General features: G+C 38.0%; 1 protein-coding gene and 1 long non-coding RNA gene across 2 annotated transcripts in view; one reads left to right on the top strand and one right to left on the bottom strand.

Moving 5' to 3' along the window:
* The first annotated feature begins 2,079 nt into the window (after positions 1-2,079).
* The window catches only part of LOC132106209 (uncharacterized), a 64,417-nt gene continuing 46,544 nt past the window's right edge, over positions 2,080-19,952 (top strand). The window contains exon 1 of the long non-coding RNA XR_009424080.1: positions 2,080-2,196. This is a non-coding gene — a long non-coding RNA (uncharacterized LOC132106209). The remainder of the gene's footprint in view (positions 2,197-19,952) is intronic.
* Positions 2,204-19,378, bottom strand: LOC132106052 (zinc finger protein 883-like). The gene is made up of 2 exons (XM_059511666.1): positions 18,924-19,378; positions 2,204-5,095 (listed from the first exon to the last, which is right to left on the bottom strand). The coding sequence occupies exons 1-2, from the start codon at positions 19,135-19,137 to the stop codon at positions 3,840-3,842; spliced, it is 1,470 nt and encodes a 489-aa protein (XP_059367649.1). The 5' UTR covers positions 19,138-19,378; the 3' UTR covers positions 2,204-3,839.

Genomic DNA, 19,952 nt, shown 5'->3' with positions numbered 1-19,952 from the left:
CCCCCTGTGCATCTCATACCCTAAATTTGGTGGGTGTACACGCAGCTGAATCATGTCAGGAGGTTGCAACATTTTTTGGTAATGTTAATCGCCTCTATAATTTCTTCAGTGCTAGTCCAGAGCGATGGGCAATCTTAAAGAAAGAAACTGGATGCTCTCTTCATCGCCTGTCTGACACTCGATGGGGTGCACGGATTGCTGCTGTGCGAGTTGTGGCCTCTCATTTACCCTCTGTTCTGGTGGCACTAGAAGGTGTATTAGACACATGCAACCTTACAAGTGAAGCGAAGTCTGAGGCAAATGGCTTAAATAGTTATTTTAAGACCTTTGATGCAGTAGTTCTCCTAACTGTGTGGGTAAAGGTGCTACAGTGTATTGAAAATCGAAATCTAATCCTTCAGACAGGGGATATTTCTTTGGATAGTCAGGCTGCAAATATCAAGGATCTACAGGAGGAAATACAGGCTATTCGTAATAAATGGGACTCCCTTCTCACTGAAGCTTCCTTAGTAGCCCAAGCCATGGAGATCCCTGCTCAATTTAGAAGTGAGGAGAGGCGGAAACGGAAAAGGAAATTAATGTCTGATGAGAGGAGGAGTGAGGATGAGACTGAGTGTAGTGCAGAGCAGGTATTCAGAAACAATGTGTTTTTTGTTGCCATTGATAGCATCATCAGCGATCTAAGTGAAAGGTTCCAGACTACAGCCACCTTATGTGAATCTTTTGCACCTCTTCTGAGGTTGGGGGATATGTCAGAAGAACAGATAAAGGCAACATGTCGGGCTCTGACTAGAACATACCCAAAAGATCTCACAGTTGAATTTGAGAATGAGATGCTGCTCCTAAAGACAGTATATAATGCCACATTTGCCCATAACCTGTCCCCTCTTCAGCTCCTTAATGCCATATATAAGCTACAACTACAGAGCATTTTTGGAGAAACATGCATTGCACTGAGGATTTTCTGTACCTTACCTGTAACGGTTGCTGGTGGTGAGAGGGCTTTCAGTAAGATGAAACTGGTTAAAAACTACCTGAGATCAACAATGAGTCAGGATAGATTGAACAGCCTTGCCCTTCTCTCCATTGAAAGTCAGTTGGCAAGAAAACTGGACTTTAAGGACCTCATCAAGGATTTTGCCACCAAGAAGACCCGTCAGTGGGCACTAACTGGGGTATAAATTTCAGTGTTTAGCACTTTGTGGAAGTTTTTTTTTTTGCTCCTTATTAATGGAAATTGACAAGTGAGTTAAGTTTTTTTTTTTATCTTTCATTGTAAATTAGGCATTTTGTACATTAAGCATTAAAAAGCTGTTCTCTTCAGCCAAATGAAAAAGTGTTTCAATTTTCATGCATGCCTATAATGTTAGGCTACCTTTGGTGGCATCTACTGTTAGCTTTTAAGCATTCTGCAAATAAAACAGAAATTCAGAGAAGTTGTGTAATAAGGCTTTTTTTTGTTATACATATAAGAGTTCTTAGATTAGTAGTAAGGTTAGTTGTAGGTAGTTGTGAACCTCGAGCTTACGGGGGCCCATGGCCACTGCTTGTGCATAGGGCCCAGAATTTGGTGCTACGCCCCTGCCTTCAAGGACCAGTGGGAATAGTGTGTTAATAATTAAGAACAAAGATACTGTGGTAGTAGCCAAGGAGAAGCAGGATAGTTGTGGGAAAAAAATTGTTGATTTATTCTTCCACCAAAACAATAACAAAAATGTTAATCAAATCCACAGAAGCAGATATATCAAAGGTCCAGTTCAACATAATTCCTGCAAACTCAACTAAAACAAAGGAAAAATAACTGAACTAAAACAGGCCTACAAAAAGAATAAATCTGCCCTGCTAACAGAGTAACAATACAATGCAAGGACTGAAATCAGCCCAGATGACCAACCGACTGACTGGGTAGTACCAACAACCTCTAAATATACCCATGTAGCTTCTACCAAACAAAATGAAAAAGTAAACAATCAGATAACACCTTAACAGAAATCCTAAATAACAAAAAAGATTCACAACAAAATATGCATTTTAACATTTACTTAAATGTTGGTGACACATGGAATGTGACCGTTCACTCCATGGCCAGAGACTCTAGGACTCAGGTAAGGTACAAACAAAGAAACATAAGAAGTGTGCAGCCTTCTATGTTCAATAAACTGTTAAATAATCTTTACTGTGTGTGTGTGTGTGTGTGTGTGTGTTTTAAATCAGAAATAAGGGGATTTAAAAATAAATTACTAAATCAAACATTAACCAATAAACAAAGTAAATTTAAATATAGCAATACATTGCAACAACTAATAAAACAAACAATGGCTTATTTTCAGATACAAAAGGTTTACTTAGTAGGAACATTCAAGAAATGCAATGAACAAATCTAAAAATAAAACACTATATAGACTGATTCCTAAAGCAACTGTAATACAACTCTTTTTAAGTCAAGAATAGAGAGTGATTTATCTCTTTGCACTTCATTTTATTACCCTTAAAAATACTTTTATTTCATTTTATTTTTTGCCAAAATGTAACAACTTTTTTCTTGTAATTTAACAAGTTTATTCTCAATATTTTGTTTCGACATTTCTCTCAAAATGTAACGACTTTAATCTCGAGGTTTTTTTTATTTATTTTTTTTATTGCATGGACCTAATCCTCTTCTGTGGATTGTCGTTAGCACAAGTGAAGTGGGAGCGTTCAGGCGGCAGAGTATTCTGCAAGGTCTTAAAGCCTTCCTTGAGAGGCTACATTCGCAATTCAAACAATGATTTGTGCAAAACAATGATTAATTTGTTATTTGTATGGTCTAGGTGGCCATACGGCGTATTCCTGCGAATACAGGACAAACTGTGTTTTGTATAGCTTTCATACAGAACGCTTCTCTGATGCCTTAAATACGGGAAAATTCTGTATTATACAGAACGGTTGGACATCCCTGTTTTGCATAGATTTTATTGAAAAGAGCCTAGGATAATGTAACCAGAAGATTTATGATAGAGTATGCTTTTAAGTTTTTCTTTCCTCATGAGTTTACAATACCTTAACAAGCAAATCAATTCAACATTAATTTCACGGTGTGTCTGTGAAAGGTTGAGGTACCATCGTAGAAGTTTTGTGTGCATTTGAATGTCATGGCAACGTACAACACAAAGTATCTTACACGTAACATAACGTAACGTGGAAATGCACAAACTACCATACCATACCATCAAGGCATAGGCCACGAAGTGTTGGTGAAATAACACATTAGCGAACCAGAGGGAATATGGAATTATTTTCCAGAAAACTTCTTGCACAAAAAAGTTCCATCTCAACTGCTTACTTTCATTTTATTATTAGTCTACTTGTAAACCTTCTGTGTTTTGACAGTATAAGCACAAAAGATAACTAAGTTCAGAGATCAGGCGCTGTTTGACAGGCTTTTTGGTGCGCACGCTTCGGGTGTATGTGACGCTCAGAAAAGGCATACATCAGACCAGCGCATGAATGAAACATTTAACCAGCAAGGCTTTAAAGCACATGCAAATAATGTACTTTTGTGTCTGCGAATAAGTGCAGTGACCCGTGAGAGTAACTCTAAAGCAGAGTTAATTAACACTGATGTGAATGCATGTGATGTTGTACAGTTCAGACAGAGACACCAGAACTGCAGCTGACAGAATGTACACTGTAGCATGATACTACAATATTTCTTCAAAAGCAGATTGTAAACACATTGTAAACACATCAGATCGATCCACTCTGGGACCCGTTAAGAAAAATTTGCAGTTTCATGCTGCCAAAACACCGGATCCGTCTAGAGGACACACCAATAACATACAAAATTTGTACATATACGGCTAAAGGCATCTCTGTTTGTACGGGGCCTTACTGTGATAGTTTTTTGTATGTATGTGTAAAGCAGATGAATGACTGAAGCGCTTCGCACATTCAGTGCAGTGATACGGTTTCTCTCCAGTGTGGATCCTCTCATGTGTTTTCAGACTTAATGAATTATTGAATCTCTGGTCACAATGTGAACACTTAATAGGTTTCTCTCCAGTGTGGATCCTCTCATGTGTTTTTAGATGTGATGACTGTTTGAATCTCTTGTCACAATGTAAACACTTATAAGGTTTCTCTCCAGTGTGGATCCTCTCATGTGTTTTCAGGTCTGCTGACCTATTGAATCTCTTGTCACAGTGTGAACACTCAAAAGGTTTCTCTCCAGTGTGGATCCTCTCATGTTTTTTCAGGTATCCTGACTGAGTGAATCTCTTGTCACAGTGTGAACACTCAAAAGGTTTCTCTCCAGTGTGGATCTTCTCATGTATTTTCAGGTATCCTGACTGAGTGAATCTCTTGTCACAGTGTGAACACTCATAAGGTTTTTCTCCAGTGTGGATCCTCTCATGCTGTTTTAAACTGCCCACTGAAGTAAAAGTGATTTCACACTCGGAGCACTTGTACTTTTTTACACCAGTATGTGTTTTCTGATGTATTTTCAAAACTGAAAAACTTGAAAAACTCTTTCCACCCAAATAACATGAATACGGCTTCTCCTTTGTATGAACTGTCAGGTGTTTCTTCAGGTCTGAAGCGCTCAAAAATGTTTTATTACATTGATCACATGAGCACGGTTTCTCTCCAGTGTGGATGTTCATGTGATCCTTAAGTTGTGATGAGTGTTTGAAACACTTCTCACACTGATTACATGTGTACGGTTTTTCTCCAGTGTGGATCCTCTCATGTTTTTTCAGGTCTCCTGAATTACTGAATCTCTTGTCACAGTGTGAACACTTGTAAGGTTTTTCTCCAGTGTGGATCTTCTCGCTCATATGTGCCATAAGGCTTCTTTTTTGTGTAAAACTCTTCCCACATTGTTTACAAATGAACAGTTTCTCTCCAGTGTGAAATCTCATGTGAAAATCAAGATTATATTTGCTTGTCAAACTCTTTCCACACTGAGTGCATATGAAAGTATTCTTGGCTCTTCTTTTCTTTAGATCTTTCTGTTTGGTTTGAGAGCAACTCAAAGGTTTTTCTCCAGTTTTGACATGATTTTTATCCTCAACCTCACTCCATTTTTTGTTCTCCTCTCTTTCTTCAATAAACTCTAAAATAAAAGCAAAAACAGTTCACTTGTCAGTAACTTGAAAAAAGTTTGTTCTTTCTGATACAATTTTATTAACTAAACCTTCCTGCAAATATAAAAATATCATTTTTAAAACATTACATACACAAACCCCAATGTTTCTACAAGGAGAACTATTCAATATGTTTGATCAACTACAACATTATGTAACATACACTTTGTTGAAAAAAATTGTTCCCCATTTGCTGCTCCATTTTTATACTAAAGATTGTTTCTATTACAACAAATGATCTAAAACTACTTGAAACTTTATAACTGTCAGTAGAATTAATCTTTTGGGGTCGGATGAGACATTAAACCAAGGTCCTGACTCTGTGGTCATTAAAAATCCCAAATTTCCCCATTGGCCTCTGACCATCATGGCCTCCTAATCATCCCCATACATTGATTGGCTTCACTCTTTCTCCTCTCCACCAATAAGCTGGTGTGTATTTGGCCGTTTTACCGCAATATGGCTTCTGTCACATCATCCAGGTGGACGCTGAACACTGGTGGTGGACGAGGAGATTCCCCCTTTCATGTAAAGCGCTTTGAGTACCCAGAAAAGCACTATATGAATGTAACAGTAACACTTTCTATGAAGCCCGTATTTATAATACATTATAAGAGTATTCTTAAGCCATTATAATAAATGCATAATGCATTATTTAAAAAAACATGAATATTCATGAGATGATACAACATATTATAATATTTACTTATTTGTGGCTATAGCTTTTAAGATTATGATGATTTATAACACAATGAACACATTGCATCCACTTTTACAATGGATTATAAAGGCACTGGTCATAATTAGAATATCATAAAAAAGTTGATTTCACTAATTCCATTCAAAAAGTGAAACTGACAACTAAGGAAAATCCTTAATTCAGTATCTCAGAAAACTTGAATATTACTTAAGACCATTACAAAGACAGGATTTTTAGAAATCTGAAAAGTATGAAAATTAAAAGTATGAGCATGTACAGCACTCAATACTTAGTTGGGGCTCCTTTTGCCTGAATTACTGCAGCAATGCGGCGTGGCATGGAGTCGATCAGTCTGTGGCACTGCTCAGGTGTTATGAGTGATAGTGATCTGATAGTGGCCTTCTACTCTTCTGCATTGTTGGATCTGGCATATCGTATCTTCCTCTTCACAATATCCCATATGGGTTAAAGTCAGGTGAGTTTGCTGGCCAATTAAGAACAGGGATACCATGGTCCTTAAACCAGGTACTGGTAGCTTTGGCACTGTGTGCAGGTGCCAAGTCCTGTTGGAAAATGAAATCTGCATCTCCATAAAGTTGGTCAGCAGCAGGAAGCATGAAGTCCTCTAAAACTTCCTGGTATATGGCTGCGTTGACCTTGGAGCTCAGAAAACACAGTGGACCAACACCAGCAGATGACATGGCACCCCAAACCATCACTGACTGTGGAAACTCTACACTGGACCTCAAGCAACGTGGATTGTGTGCCTTCCTCTCTTCCTCCAGACCCTGGGACCCTGATTTCCAAAGGAAATGCTAAATTTACTTTCATCAGAGAACATAACTTTGGACCACTCAGCAGCAGTCCAGTCCTTTTTGAAGTGAGATGACAGTCTTCCTCATGATTGTGTAGCCTAAAGAACTACTTTAAAAAAAGTAGAGGATAAAGTACAGAAAGACTGAGAGACCATTTAAAGGCTTTGCAGGTGTTTGAGTTAATTAGGTGATTAGAGTGTGGCACCAGGTGTCTTCAATATTGAACATTTTCACAATATTCTAATTTTCTGAGATACTGAATTAGGGATTTTCCTTAGTTGTCAGTTATAAACATCAAAATTAAAATAAATAAATATTTGAAATATATCAGTCTGTGTGTAATGAATTAATATAATATACAAGTTTCACTTTTTGAATAGAATTATTGAAATCAACATTCTGATGATATTCTAATTATATGACCAGCAGTATTTCCTGTATTTCTCATAGTTATAATGTATAAGTCCTAGGGTTGTGCCGATAGACGATAGTATCATGTATCGACAATAGTCAGAGATATCGAAGTAAGCAGATTTCTCTGTCGATAGTCAAGATGATATTAGGCTCATTCTCCTATTAATGTATTAAATAATAATAATAACTTTTTATTTTTATTAGGCGGCCTATTATAATTTGGCTATCAAACTGCCCAGCTATTTCACTTCAGCACCGCATTTCACACACACAAACACACACACACAGCACGCGCGTACACAGAGACTGATCACTTAACTTATAACGCACACTGTGTGGTAATGACATAGAAGGACTATTTGAGAACAACTATGAATAAGTTTACGCTCTGCCACCTCGTTATTATTTTCATGCACAGAACTCAGGGTTTTGGCCGTTACAAAGTCTCCATCCTCAAACAGATGTACATCGTCTGCAGATAGAAGGTATTTCATTGCACTTTAACAAGTAATCTGAACGACCTGTATGTGTGCAATATTTTAAACGAGCCCTTACTAACTTAGTTTAATGCCACAGTTATGTTAGAATGCATCTCATTCTTGTTTCTGTGGCGGTGCGTCGGACACGTCATGAGGCGCGCGGTCCGGAGCGCTGTATGACTGATGCAGTTCAGTTCAACTTTATTCCAAATATATCAACTTACCTGTTTCAAATACTTTATATTTAATGTGTTCGTTTATGTCCAATATTAGTGTTAAACTGTTGGACCTGATTAAATCTACTATTGATTTTCACCGTTGTCTGATTTTGCAGAACATTTAGACTGATAACTTCCGTGTGCAGATGCGGCAGATTTGTCACAGGACACGTGATATGACAGTTGCGTCCAACTATATATGAACTAGCTGTTTTAAACACAGTATTTTTATATTTAACGTTAGTTTATTAGTATGCTTGAAAGTATATATATTTTTAATTATTTGTGATAACATAGGCTCTCTCTCGCGCACCTGCGTGGTTAACCTTTTTTTGAGGGGGTCACCTAATGCCACGTTTCCACCGCAGGAACTTTACCCAGGAACTAGGGTCTTTGGCCTGGTACTCGGTGTGTTTCCACCACAGGAACCAGGAACTAAATAAAGTTCTGGGTAAAAAAAAATGCCCCTCAGAAAGTCCCTGCTGGCGAGGTGGTACTTTTTCAAAGTTCCGGAACTTTCGGGGGCGAGACTTGGGCGCTAAACATCCTGATTGGTTGAGTTCACGCAGCATTGGTTGAGTTCAACCACCATTTATTCGGATCAACATTTTCAAAATATTACTGTTATTGTGTCATGAAATGTAATTTTAAAAGTATTTCAGGCGAGAATGTAGTTTAAAACTCAAATCTGTGGTTTATTTATAAAGACAGCGCCTATTTAAAAATGTGTTTTGCCGATCTCAGAGATGTGAGCTCCACACGATCAGCGGGAGCTCAGTGATCATCTATCCGCCGAGAGCAGCCTCACCTCGGCTAGAACTTCTGATATGTGCCGCTGGCTTTGATGTCTCTTTAGTGGTTAAACATAAAATATAATTCGTTTTGGGTAAATATAACAAGTTATCTTTGGTCTGTATTTAATTTATCTATGTGTTAAAATGAAAATAAAAAAAGGCAAATCTATATATTTCATTTCATTGTAATGGATGTATATATACACACATCCCTGAACTAAGTACATTTCTGCAGCTGTTATTATGTTTCAATGAAAACGAAAGGAGGCAGTGGTATTTGATATCCTATTTCGTTTTATTGTAAATATACAGAGAGGAAAATTGCAGTAGTCAAGGAGAGCTGACTGAAGTTATGAAGTACGCTAGCATTTGCAGAATTACCGGATTTGCGTCATCGCGGACATCACACTACCGAGTTGAATGCACAAAGTCCGAACTACCGAGGATGCAAGTCCTAAATCAGCTTACTTTGTATTGCACGCAGACCTACGTCACCAGTCTATTTGCCTAATCTTCCCGGTACTTTACACCGCGGTGGAAACGCAGAAAGCAACAGGTCTGGGGGGAAAAAGTTCCTGGGAAAAAAAGTTCCTGGTAATTTCATTGGAAACGCGGCATAAGTCCTAAATGTGTGAGAAACAAACCACAGAGAGTGTGTTTTATGTTATCCATGGAAATTTACAGCTGCTAAGACTTTGTAAGCTTGAAGCAGCAAAGGGATATAAGGTGGAGGACTGCCCTCTTCCTGGGTCGGTTTCACCCTGCAGGAAATCAGCGTTGCTGTATGACTGTCTGACCTTCTTTGCAAATAAAAGCTTTTTTAATTATAACCTGAGAGTGAGTCTGTCTCTTAAGCTGATGAGTGTTGATTTAGGCCCAATCCCAATCCTATTTTATACCCCTTCCCCTCCGTCTACCCCTTCCCCTTGTCCCTTGAAACAGTGTCTAGGGGAGAAAATATTCCCCTAAGAATTGGGACACCACTAGCATGACGTCACATGCCATCATTCGTCGTCTAGCTCTTACAATACACACATACTGGTGTGCTGGTGTGCATTAGAGACTTTAATTATCGTTCTGTATTAATGAGGTGCTTACTGACACACACACACATACATATCACATCCAGGAGAAAATAAACTAGTCAACGCTGCCCCACGACTTTTATTAAATGCAGTTTAAATACTGAATGGCTACATTAAATTTCCAGCGACGAGAGGATACAATCGCTGTTTTTAAGTAAACTCACTCTAAAAAGATAAACGTACAGACGCGAATACACGCAACTTCCATCTCTCTCTCTCTCGAATAGGTAATATTTGAGAAAATGGTTTAGCAATTTCTAATTACTGGGGGATGATTAGTCTACGGCAGTTATCGCCCTGATCAGACATATGCTGTGGCACTATCATGCAGTCTGTAATGATATGACGTTAGCAAATATTAACGATTTTTTGCAAACATTTCCTTGAGTAACATGACCGTTAATATGAACTCTCAATTGAATGTAACATAAAACAAATGATTACTTTTCGTTAAAATCTTTATTTATGCCAAAAAGCTTACATTTATGTGTCTTTTTGTTCGCTTTAGCAGCCATGTTGCCGAGATAATTCATACCCCTTTGTTTGAAGTGTGGTCCCGAAAAATCTTCGTTTGAAGGGCTATCTGGCCCTTCCCCTTACCCTCCAACCAAAAGAGAATCGAGACACCCCTACCCCTTCACGTGAACGCGGGAAACGGAGGGGTAGGAAAGTGGAAGGACTAAGGGGTAAAATTGGGATTGGGCCTTAATTTTGCAACAACAGTGTGATATGACACATTTGCTATTTTTATTGTAATATCAGTTTGACTATTTTGATGGTACCCTTTAGACAGCTGTGGATAACTCTGCAATTACATATCAACTGGCGTTCAGTCAAGTATTAGTATGTCAGCTAAATATATGCTTACACTTTATTTAGATGGTCAACCAAAAGATAAACAGATAGCTTATTCTATAATACTAGATTCAACCATTCTTGAGGACACCGATACTCTAATGATAGAGTTAGTTGGCATGTAGTTGCAAAATTGCTTATAGTCAACTGATTAAGGGGACCATCAAAATTAAATGTTTAATTTTGTGCAGCCTGTATTCGACGTCACTGTACTTGACGTCACTTCCTGTTTGTTGTTGGCGGCTGTACTGCGTTTGAGCTCCGTCACTATATTCTTTTCATTGACTATTTTTAACTCAAAAATCAATTTTATACATCATTGTTTCCGTTTATATAACGTGTGAATATATCCTCTATTGTATTCTACAACAAAAACAATCAGAGCGCCTCGCTATCACTAGTTTTATTTTGATCTCCCGGGTCCGCTATTAGCTTTTAGCCCGTTAGCATCAGCGGCGTGGTTGCAGCTAACTGCGCTTACATTGCTAATACTCTATTCACAGAAATTACCACTGCTGTACTCACTGTTACTTGCTTTAATGGCGGATGAATGTCTCCACTCTGTGCAGCTCGAGCTCGAGGCCGTGGGAAAGCAGATTCGCGACCTGGAGGTGAGGCAGGCCCAGCTGAGAGAGCGGAGAACCGCGCTGGAATCATCCCGGGCTGACGCTCACAAGTCCGGGGTAAGTATTAAGCGATCTGCTAACAGTCCCACCACGTCTACTCCGTGTGTTTCTCTGCACAGGCCCGGTGCACCCAGGACGCGATCTTCCCAGATGTCCTTCACTGCGACGCCGGGACACCACGGACCCTGGGTGCATCCACAGCGGAGGATGCGAGCCGGGTCCCGGGCGACGACTTCTCCCCCTCCTGCCTTCGACATCTCCATCCGGAACCGCTTCGCTCCCCTCCGCGAGACAGGACGCGACGCTGTGATCATCGGAGACTCCATCGTCCGACACGTAAGTGCTACGTTAGCCGAAGGTAAAGTGCACACTCATTGTTTGCCTGGTGCTCGTGTTCTCGATGTTTCTGCGCAGATACCCGCGATCCTGAAGGCCGACGAGAGCCCCAGAGCGGTCGTGCTTCACGCCGGGGTTAACGACACCACGCTGCAGCAGACGGAGACGCTGAAGAGGGACTTCAGCAGCCTGATCGAGACGGTTCACAGCACGACGCCCGCGGCGACGATCGTCGTGTCAGGACCACTGCCCACGTATCGACGAGGACACGAAAGGTTCAGTAGACTTTTTGCTTTAAATGAATGGTTGTTGTCATGGTGTAAAGAACAGAAACTGCTATTTGTTAATAACTGGAATCTTTTCTGGGAGCGTCCTAGGCTGTTTCGCGCTGATGGATTACACCCCAGCAGAATCGGAGCGGAGCTGCTCTCTGACAACATCTCCAGGACACTTCGCTCCATGTGACTAGTAAGACAATTCTCTAATAACTATTATGATGAGTTTTGTTCCACCCGCTTAAATGATAAAAGTACTTGTGCTGTAAAAACTATTAAGACTGTGTCTGTTCCCCGAATAGTGAGGTCAAAATATAATGTAGGATCTAGAAAAAATCTTATCGTAATTAAACCAGAAAAATGTAAAGTAAATGAACAAAAACAATTTTTAAAGTTTGGGCTCATAAATATTAGATCACTCACACCCAAAGCAGTTATTGTAAATGAAATGATCACAGAAAATAGTTTTGATGTACTCTGCTTGACTGAAACCTGGCTAAAACCAAATGATTATTTTGGTCTAAATGAGTCTACTCCACCAAACTACTGTTATAAGCATGAGCCCCGTCAGACTGGTCGTGGAGGAGGTGTTGCAACAATATATAGTGATATTCTCAATGTTACCTAGAAAACAGGATACAGGTTTAACTCTTTTGAAATACTTCTGCTAAATGTTACACTGTCAGACATGCAAAAGAAATCTAATGTATCTCTTGCTCTGGCTACTGTGTATAGACCACCAAGCTGGCGGTTATCAAGCCTCTTATTAAGAAACCAAAACTAGATCCTAGTGTACTGGCAAATTATAGGCCTATTTCAAATCTTCCATTTATGTCTAAAATTTTAGAAAAAGTTGTGTCTGCTCAATTGAGCACCTTCCTGCATAAAAATGATCTGTATGAAGAATTTCAGTCAGGTTTTAGGCCCCACCATAGCACAGAAACTGCACTTGTTAAAATTACAAATGACCTGCTACTTGCGTCAGATCAAGGCTGCATCTCATTTCTAGTCTTACTTGATCTTAGTGCTGCGTTCGACACCATAGATCATGACATACTCATAGATCGATTACAAAACTATACAGGTATTCAAGGGCAGGCTCTAAGATGGTTTAGATCCTACCTGTCCGATCGCTACCATTTTGTTTACTTAAATGGGGTGTCATCTCATTTATCATCAGTAAAATATGGAGTGCCACAAGGATCCGTCCTAGGTCCCCTTCTATTTTCAATATACATGTTGCCCCTTGGTAATATTATTAGAAAATACGGAATTAGCTTCCACTGTTTTGCTGATGATACTCAGCTATATATTTCAACGAGACCAGATGAAACTTCCCAATTATCTAAGCTAACAGAGTGTGTTAAAAATGTAAAAGATTGGATGACAAATAATTTTCTCCAATTAAATTCGGATAAGACAGAGATATTAATTATTGGACCAAAAAACACCACACAGAATCTTGTAGATTACAATCTGCAACTAGACGGATGTACTGTTACTTCCTCTACAGTCAGAAATCTGGGTGTTATATTGGACAGCAATTTGTCTTTTGAAAATCATATTTACAATGTTACAAAAACCGCATTCTTTCATCTTAGAAACATTGCCAAGCTACGAAACATGTTATCTGTTTCTGATGCAGAAAAGCTAGTTCATGCTTTCATGACCTCTAGACTGGACTATTGTAATGGACTTCTAGGTGGTTGTCCTGCTTCGTCAATAAACAAGCTACAGGTAGTCCAAAATGCAGCAGCTAGAGTCCTTACCAGTTCAAGAAAATATCATATTACCCCAATTTTACAGTCTCTGCACTGGCTACCTATTAAGTTCCGTATCAGTTACAAATTATCATTACTTACCTATAAGGCCCTAAATGGTTTAGCTCCTGCGTACCTAACTAGCCTTCTACCACGCTACAACCCATCACGCAACCTAAGGTCACAAAACGCTGGACTTTTGGTAGTTCCTAGGATAGCAAAGTCCACTAAAGGAGGTAGAGCTTTTTCACATTTGGCTCCCAAACTCTGGAATAGCCTTCCTGATAATGTTCGGGGTTCAGACACACTCTCTCTGTTTAAATCTAGATTAAAAACGCATCTCTTTCGCCAAGCATTCGAATAATGTATCTCTTAAATTGTGAGTGTAGTTGCATCTGCATTTTTATTCTTTAGCTTGGGTTAAACTAATTTTACTTTGTTGGATCAGCAGCTATGCTAATGATGTCTCTATTTTGTTTCTATGTTTTGCCACCACTAGGATTTACACAAGCTCCAGTCTGGATGCAGAACACCTGAGAAGAGATGATGCTGACCCTCAGAGGACCCCAGATGATGCTAACCTTGAATCAACAAACAGAACTAACAATTATTGCTACATGTGTGACTGCATCCTATAATTACTATTAATTAATAATATTGATAGTTCATCATCTAGCTGACTACGTCTTGTATTATTATTATTATTTCTATTTTTCTAAAATCCTGTCAAACGTGCACAAACTACTAGCTACTACTAAATATTGTAGAAACATAATTTTCTGTAAAGTTGCTTTGTAACGATTTGTATTGTAAAAAGCGCTATACAAATAAACTTGAATTGAATTGAATTGAAAATGTAACCATATAAAGCATTGCTTTTTTCAGTTGGGTTATTAAGCTCACATCAATTAACATTAGCTCCACAGAAACACTCAACATCTAACCACTAACAAGCTGTAGTAACATACTGTGCAGATCTTAATGTCAAGATATGATACAGTCCATTATACTATATATGAAGTAGATATATTATGGTGTTCATTGAGTGTTATACATAATCATACTTAAACGTATAACCACAAATATGTAAGTATTATGACATTATAACTGACATGATTATTCAAATTATTATTATTATTGTTATTATGTAAATGCCCACATCACCTCAAAAAAAAGGTTAATCTCAGATACAGTTAGTTTTTGGAAGAAGGCGTGCTGAGAGGAATGAGAGAGGCGATTTCCCAATCAGAAATCAAGCCTAGTACTGGACTAAATGGACCTTTAAACCAGATTAACAGAAATCTGTCTTTTACGATATACATTATCAGTGTTTCTTATACACTGATTTACCACTAAAGGCTTTTGACAATAAACATAAGCACAACATGTTTTAAAATCTCAACATGGTGTGGGTGATTTATATGAAAGTATCTTTGAAGGGAACCGTTTTCAGAAAAGGTTTGATGTCATTTTCACTTTATCTCGTAAAGTAGTGTTCATGACCTCAGCGCTGCTTTGTGTACAGACGTTACTGGGGAGCCCACTGTTTTAGATCTCCAGAAGTGTGTCCTGCTGGAAGAGAATGAGCCCATGTCCAGAAACCTTTTTTTTAGGGCTGCTTGATTATAGCAAAGTCATAATCATAGTTGGGGGGGGGGGGGGTGTAATGTAATTAATGTAACAGCACAGTCTTCAATGTAAGAATTAAACATGCTTCAAGTCAAATGCTTTTTCAGTCAAGAAAAGTGAGTGATTTTGTCTGTCTACTGTTTGATTAATATTAAGCACAGAAACAGCAAAAATAATATTACTTATTGGCACTTTAAATTTACTGTTAAAATTTAATTTTTATTCTTAACTATTTACTTTTATTTAAAACATAACTGATGAAGGTTTACATGAATAAACACCATTTTGACATATTTTTGCATGTATTTGACGATTTAGGCATGCATCTTAAAGGGTTACTTTACCCCAAAAGCTTTGTTCGGCTTCGGAACACATTTTAAGATATTTTGGATGAAAACCATCGACTGTCCCTTTGACTGTTTTTACAATTTTTAGGATATGCAAAAGCCACACACACACACACACACACACACACACACACACACACACACACACACACACAAAACGCTTTCTCACTTGAATTAATGGGGTTTTAGTCTGTTAGTCTGAATAAAATGCTAGTAGCAGGATTATAAAATGAATAGATGTGATTATGATCATTTCATAAAATGAAGAGAGCGCGCCATACGTTTGAGATCATTTTACTTTGTTGACTGCTTTCTATCCCGCAGGGAGACCGCTGAATACGCCTCTTTAATTGGTTTTGTGATGCTCGTTGTTGTATTTTAAAACACAATTGCAATGTTTTCAAATGACATTATGGCATTAAAACATTATGACATTTAAAATAAAATGAAAACGTAACTGTGGCGCGCGTGACTGCGCTGCGCAATAAGTGAAACGCATCCATCGGCGCTGCTGCAGCAAAACACACAGTTGCTCACATTAATTTGATCCTGCTGGATTCTGTTCTAGAAAATGTCCGATTTAGAATTTTTGCATTCCGGTACGCCTAGCCTATTTGTTTTTAAAAATCCGACATACAGTGAATTAACTCGTGACTGTGTGTGCGTGCAGACGACGAGCGAGCGCAGGTTTGACTAGACTTATTTGGATATTACTGCTCATGTCTCATTCGGCACAAATCCTAATGTTTCCATATTCGCAATATATTTGAATGTTAAACTATTATTTATAATGTAAACTACCAACACATTCGCACATAGACAGAAAAGATGATCCTCTTCATATGAGCAAAAATGTTCTTGAACCAGCAGAGTGTGGTCCGGAATACTACGGTCTATTTAAACTGATGTTTAGTTGACTACATTATTTTGATAATGAACAGACTGCGATGTAAGTTTGAATTGCTAGAATATACGTGTGCGCAAGGCTCGAGGGTGATGGAACAGCTGAGACAGAAAAGAACAAAAAAAAAGAAAAAACTTTTCGCAGGGTTAGGAAAATGTTAGATCATGACCATGTCTCTAGATGCCGTTCAAGATAGCCTTCATTAATGTGGCTTTGTCCTGGTTTGCCTTTTTTTTTCTCTTAAATCTTCTAAGTTCGCAGGTTTATTTTTATTATCTTTCACTTTTAATCGCATCTCTTACTGTGTGTGGTACACATGGGAAGGGAAATGAAAGACTTCATGAAATTAAGAATTCGTTCTATTTATTAATTTGTTCCCTTATTTCAGTTAAATCATGGGTTATTTAGGGAACAAAATTAACGAAACATGGACAATTGCCACAATTTAACAAGTTGCAGGAACGAATTAAGTTGTAGGAATGAATAGACTACCTGTTATCTGACAGTTATCTGATTTAATGACTTGGTTACTACATTTCTATCTATCTTTTCATGTTGAATAACTTGTGTTGTTTCCATTTTAATGTACTTTTAAAGTTAACATCACATTAAAAGCTTAATTAGTACACTGTGAATTAATGATGATGCAATTATATATCGTCACCATCACTCACAGCCACTCGCACGTGTTCTTGCGCACGAGCCGCACGCAGCCCAACATTAAATCAGTTAACTGACAATCGACAGCCCTAATCGATTAATCTCTTATCGACAATTAACCGATAATTGATTAATCATTTGCATCCCTAAGTCTGACACCATGGTATGATGAGCATACTCACACTCTAAAGAGAGCAGCCCGGAAAATGGAGCGCAGCTGGAGGAAAACAAAACTAGAGAATCGTAGTTCGCTGACAAGCTACGCAATATCACGTTCATAATCGCAGATGAATCGCATACGATTACGAACGCAATATTGCGTAGCTTGTCAGCGAACTACGGCTGTGTCTATTAAGTGCCGCTCCATTTGAAAGCAGGTGATGGACATTTACCGCTAATCACAGAACCGGCTTTACTAACGAGACACGCATGACAGTCGCATGTGATTAATCGTGCCGCCTTATTTAAAATATTGCTTATTACTTATAAAGCACTGAATGGTTTAGCACCTCAGTTGAATGAGCTCTTGTTTAATTATAATCTTTCACGTCCGCTGCATTCTCAAAACTCAGGCAATTTGAAAATACCTAGAAATTTCTTTGCTTTGGTCCGTCCAGTCCTCCCCTTTTCCCAGAATATTATTGTTTATTATTTACAATATAATATTGTTTATTTACCCTATTACCGTGGTGAAATAAAAGCTTTGTTTTTATACGGTATTTGGAGTTGTGTCCTTTTCTCACACCGCAACCCCAATACCTCCTTTGTTGGCATCGGTGGGCCCGAGCAGTGGGTTGTCAGGATCCCCTCCCTTTGGGGAGCTAGAACGTAACAGTACCTATGTTCCGCACACAAAATATTGTATTTGGTACACACTGTACCGAAAGCCCTGTACCGAAACAGTCCGGTACGAATACACGTACCGTTACAGCCCTAATATATATATTTTATATATATACATATATATATACATACACACATATATATATATATATATACATACACATATATATATATATACATACACACATATATATATATATACACATACACATATATATATATACACATACACATATATATATACATACACGTGTATATATATACGCCCCCCTTTTTGTGTATTCATGTGGGCGGAGGTTAGTCAAAAAACTGTTTTAGTGACGTCATTACTGCAGGAACTAGAGGGATGTAGTCCAAACGGGTCGTTCGTTGTAAGCGAATTCTGTTAAATAAAATATCTCGATTGGCACTGAACTTTGAGCTTTAGAATTTTACAGATATTATTTATACTCTAACAACAACATTACACACTAACTAAAGTTTAAAACATGGGATTACGAAGAACGGGACCTTTAAACTTTTTCTACTGAAACTAATATCTTGTGCTCTGAACAGGTCTTAATCTAGATTTTGGTGAGCATAATAGTTATGTTTACCCTACTTTTATATTGCAATAATTTCACATTCAATCTTCAAATTAAACCAACAATACACACACCTCTGTCTTCAAGTAAATCACTCTAGAAAGTTTTGGACATATGGCCATGAGCGAGCAGCCCTAGCAAAAACTCTAGTCTAAGACATCAGCTCTCAAACGTCTTGTGAACAAAAGTGTGTTTTATGTTCTTATTTAATGTTTTTCACTAACCATGTTATTTTCTCAAAAACACATGAAGGCTACATTCATGCTGCTCACATATTATTGTAGCACAGTTTCTGCTGATTAGAGTGTAATCAAACTTCAATCATTAATATGTTTTTAAGATACTGAAAGAGCACAAATGTCCAGGGCATGTCAAAACTTCTCCAGGTCCCCAAACCCTCTCAGACCCAGAGGATTAATGCTTCATAAGACTAATGTACCACAAACAGTCATTAAATATGAATAAAGACCTACCTCCTTGTTCCTCTTGTTTTATTTTCCGGGTTTCTGATTCCTCTTCTTTTATTATCAAGGTTTCTGGTTCCTCTTCTTTTATTATCAAGGTTTCTGGTTCCTCTTCTTTTATTATCAAGGTTTCTGGTTCCTCTTCTTTTATTTTCCAGGTTTCTGGTTCCTCTTCTTTTATTTCACTCGTGTTCTCCTCAATCTCCTCTTTAACAAACACCATCTTCAGCTGATATTCTTCCCGATGTATTTCTCTTTGCTTCAACACGTAGACACGACTAATGATGATGTGAATATAACATGTATTTACTGACCTGATTCAAAAACTGTATTTTTTTGTTTACAGAAATTATATTTCTAACAGTTTGTCTTAAAGCAGCACCACATTAAAACAACAGAGAACGCGGTGAAACTATTCTTCTTCCTCTGAGGCTTGATGGTGTTTGACAAACACACGTGTGTTTTAGCGCCACACGCTGGACTGGAGAGAGAGAAGCGACGAGAGGAGGGAAATACATGGACAATTACTTGGTGAGACGATTATTTTGACTACATATTATTGTCACGTGTTTCCATAGATCTTAATTATCATATTACATGCTGCAATGTTGTGTGATATTCAATTAAATATTTGACTAATTCGTTTTTCTCCTCTAGTGCTGATCAAACAAGTCTATCATTTTAATTCATTTTCATTTATTTTTTGCAGATCAGGGCTTTTTTAAATAAAACAAATCTTATCATTGTCATGTGTAAAAAAAAAAAAGTGTGTCACATATTTTCTTAATCTTGAAAAGTGTAAGTTTACCCTCCAAACAATTGAACAACTATAGTGTTGATGGCAAAATTGTTAAATATCCAAAGGGAATAGCAAACCACAGTGCAAATTTGATATGTGCCTTTATGCAGAACCTGATTTTACCAAGTGAGACATGTTCCTGGGACAACATCTTTGTTGACCCTGGAACAACATTGTGATTAACCAATCAGATTTGAAGAACAAGTTTATAGATTTTGTGAAGTTTACGCTTACAATCA

Source organism: Carassius carassius, chromosome 26 (genome assembly GCF_963082965.1).
Source record: "Carassius carassius chromosome 26, fCarCar2.1, whole genome shotgun sequence".
Lineage (NCBI taxonomy): Eukaryota > Metazoa > Chordata > Actinopteri > Cypriniformes > Cyprinidae > Carassius > Carassius carassius.
This window is presented reverse-complemented; position numbering and strand designations above follow the sequence as displayed.

Excerpts from the sequence above, each read along its gene's own strand:
- LOC132106052 (XM_059511666.1), bottom strand. The coding sequence starts at position 19,137 with ATGGTGTTTGTTAAAGAGGAGATTGAGGAGAACACGAGTGAAATAAAA. Across the intron at positions 5,096-18,923 it reads AAAACAAGAGGAACAAGGAG|AGTTTATTGAAGAAAGAGAG; the intron begins GTAGGTCTTTAT and ends CTTTTATTTTAG.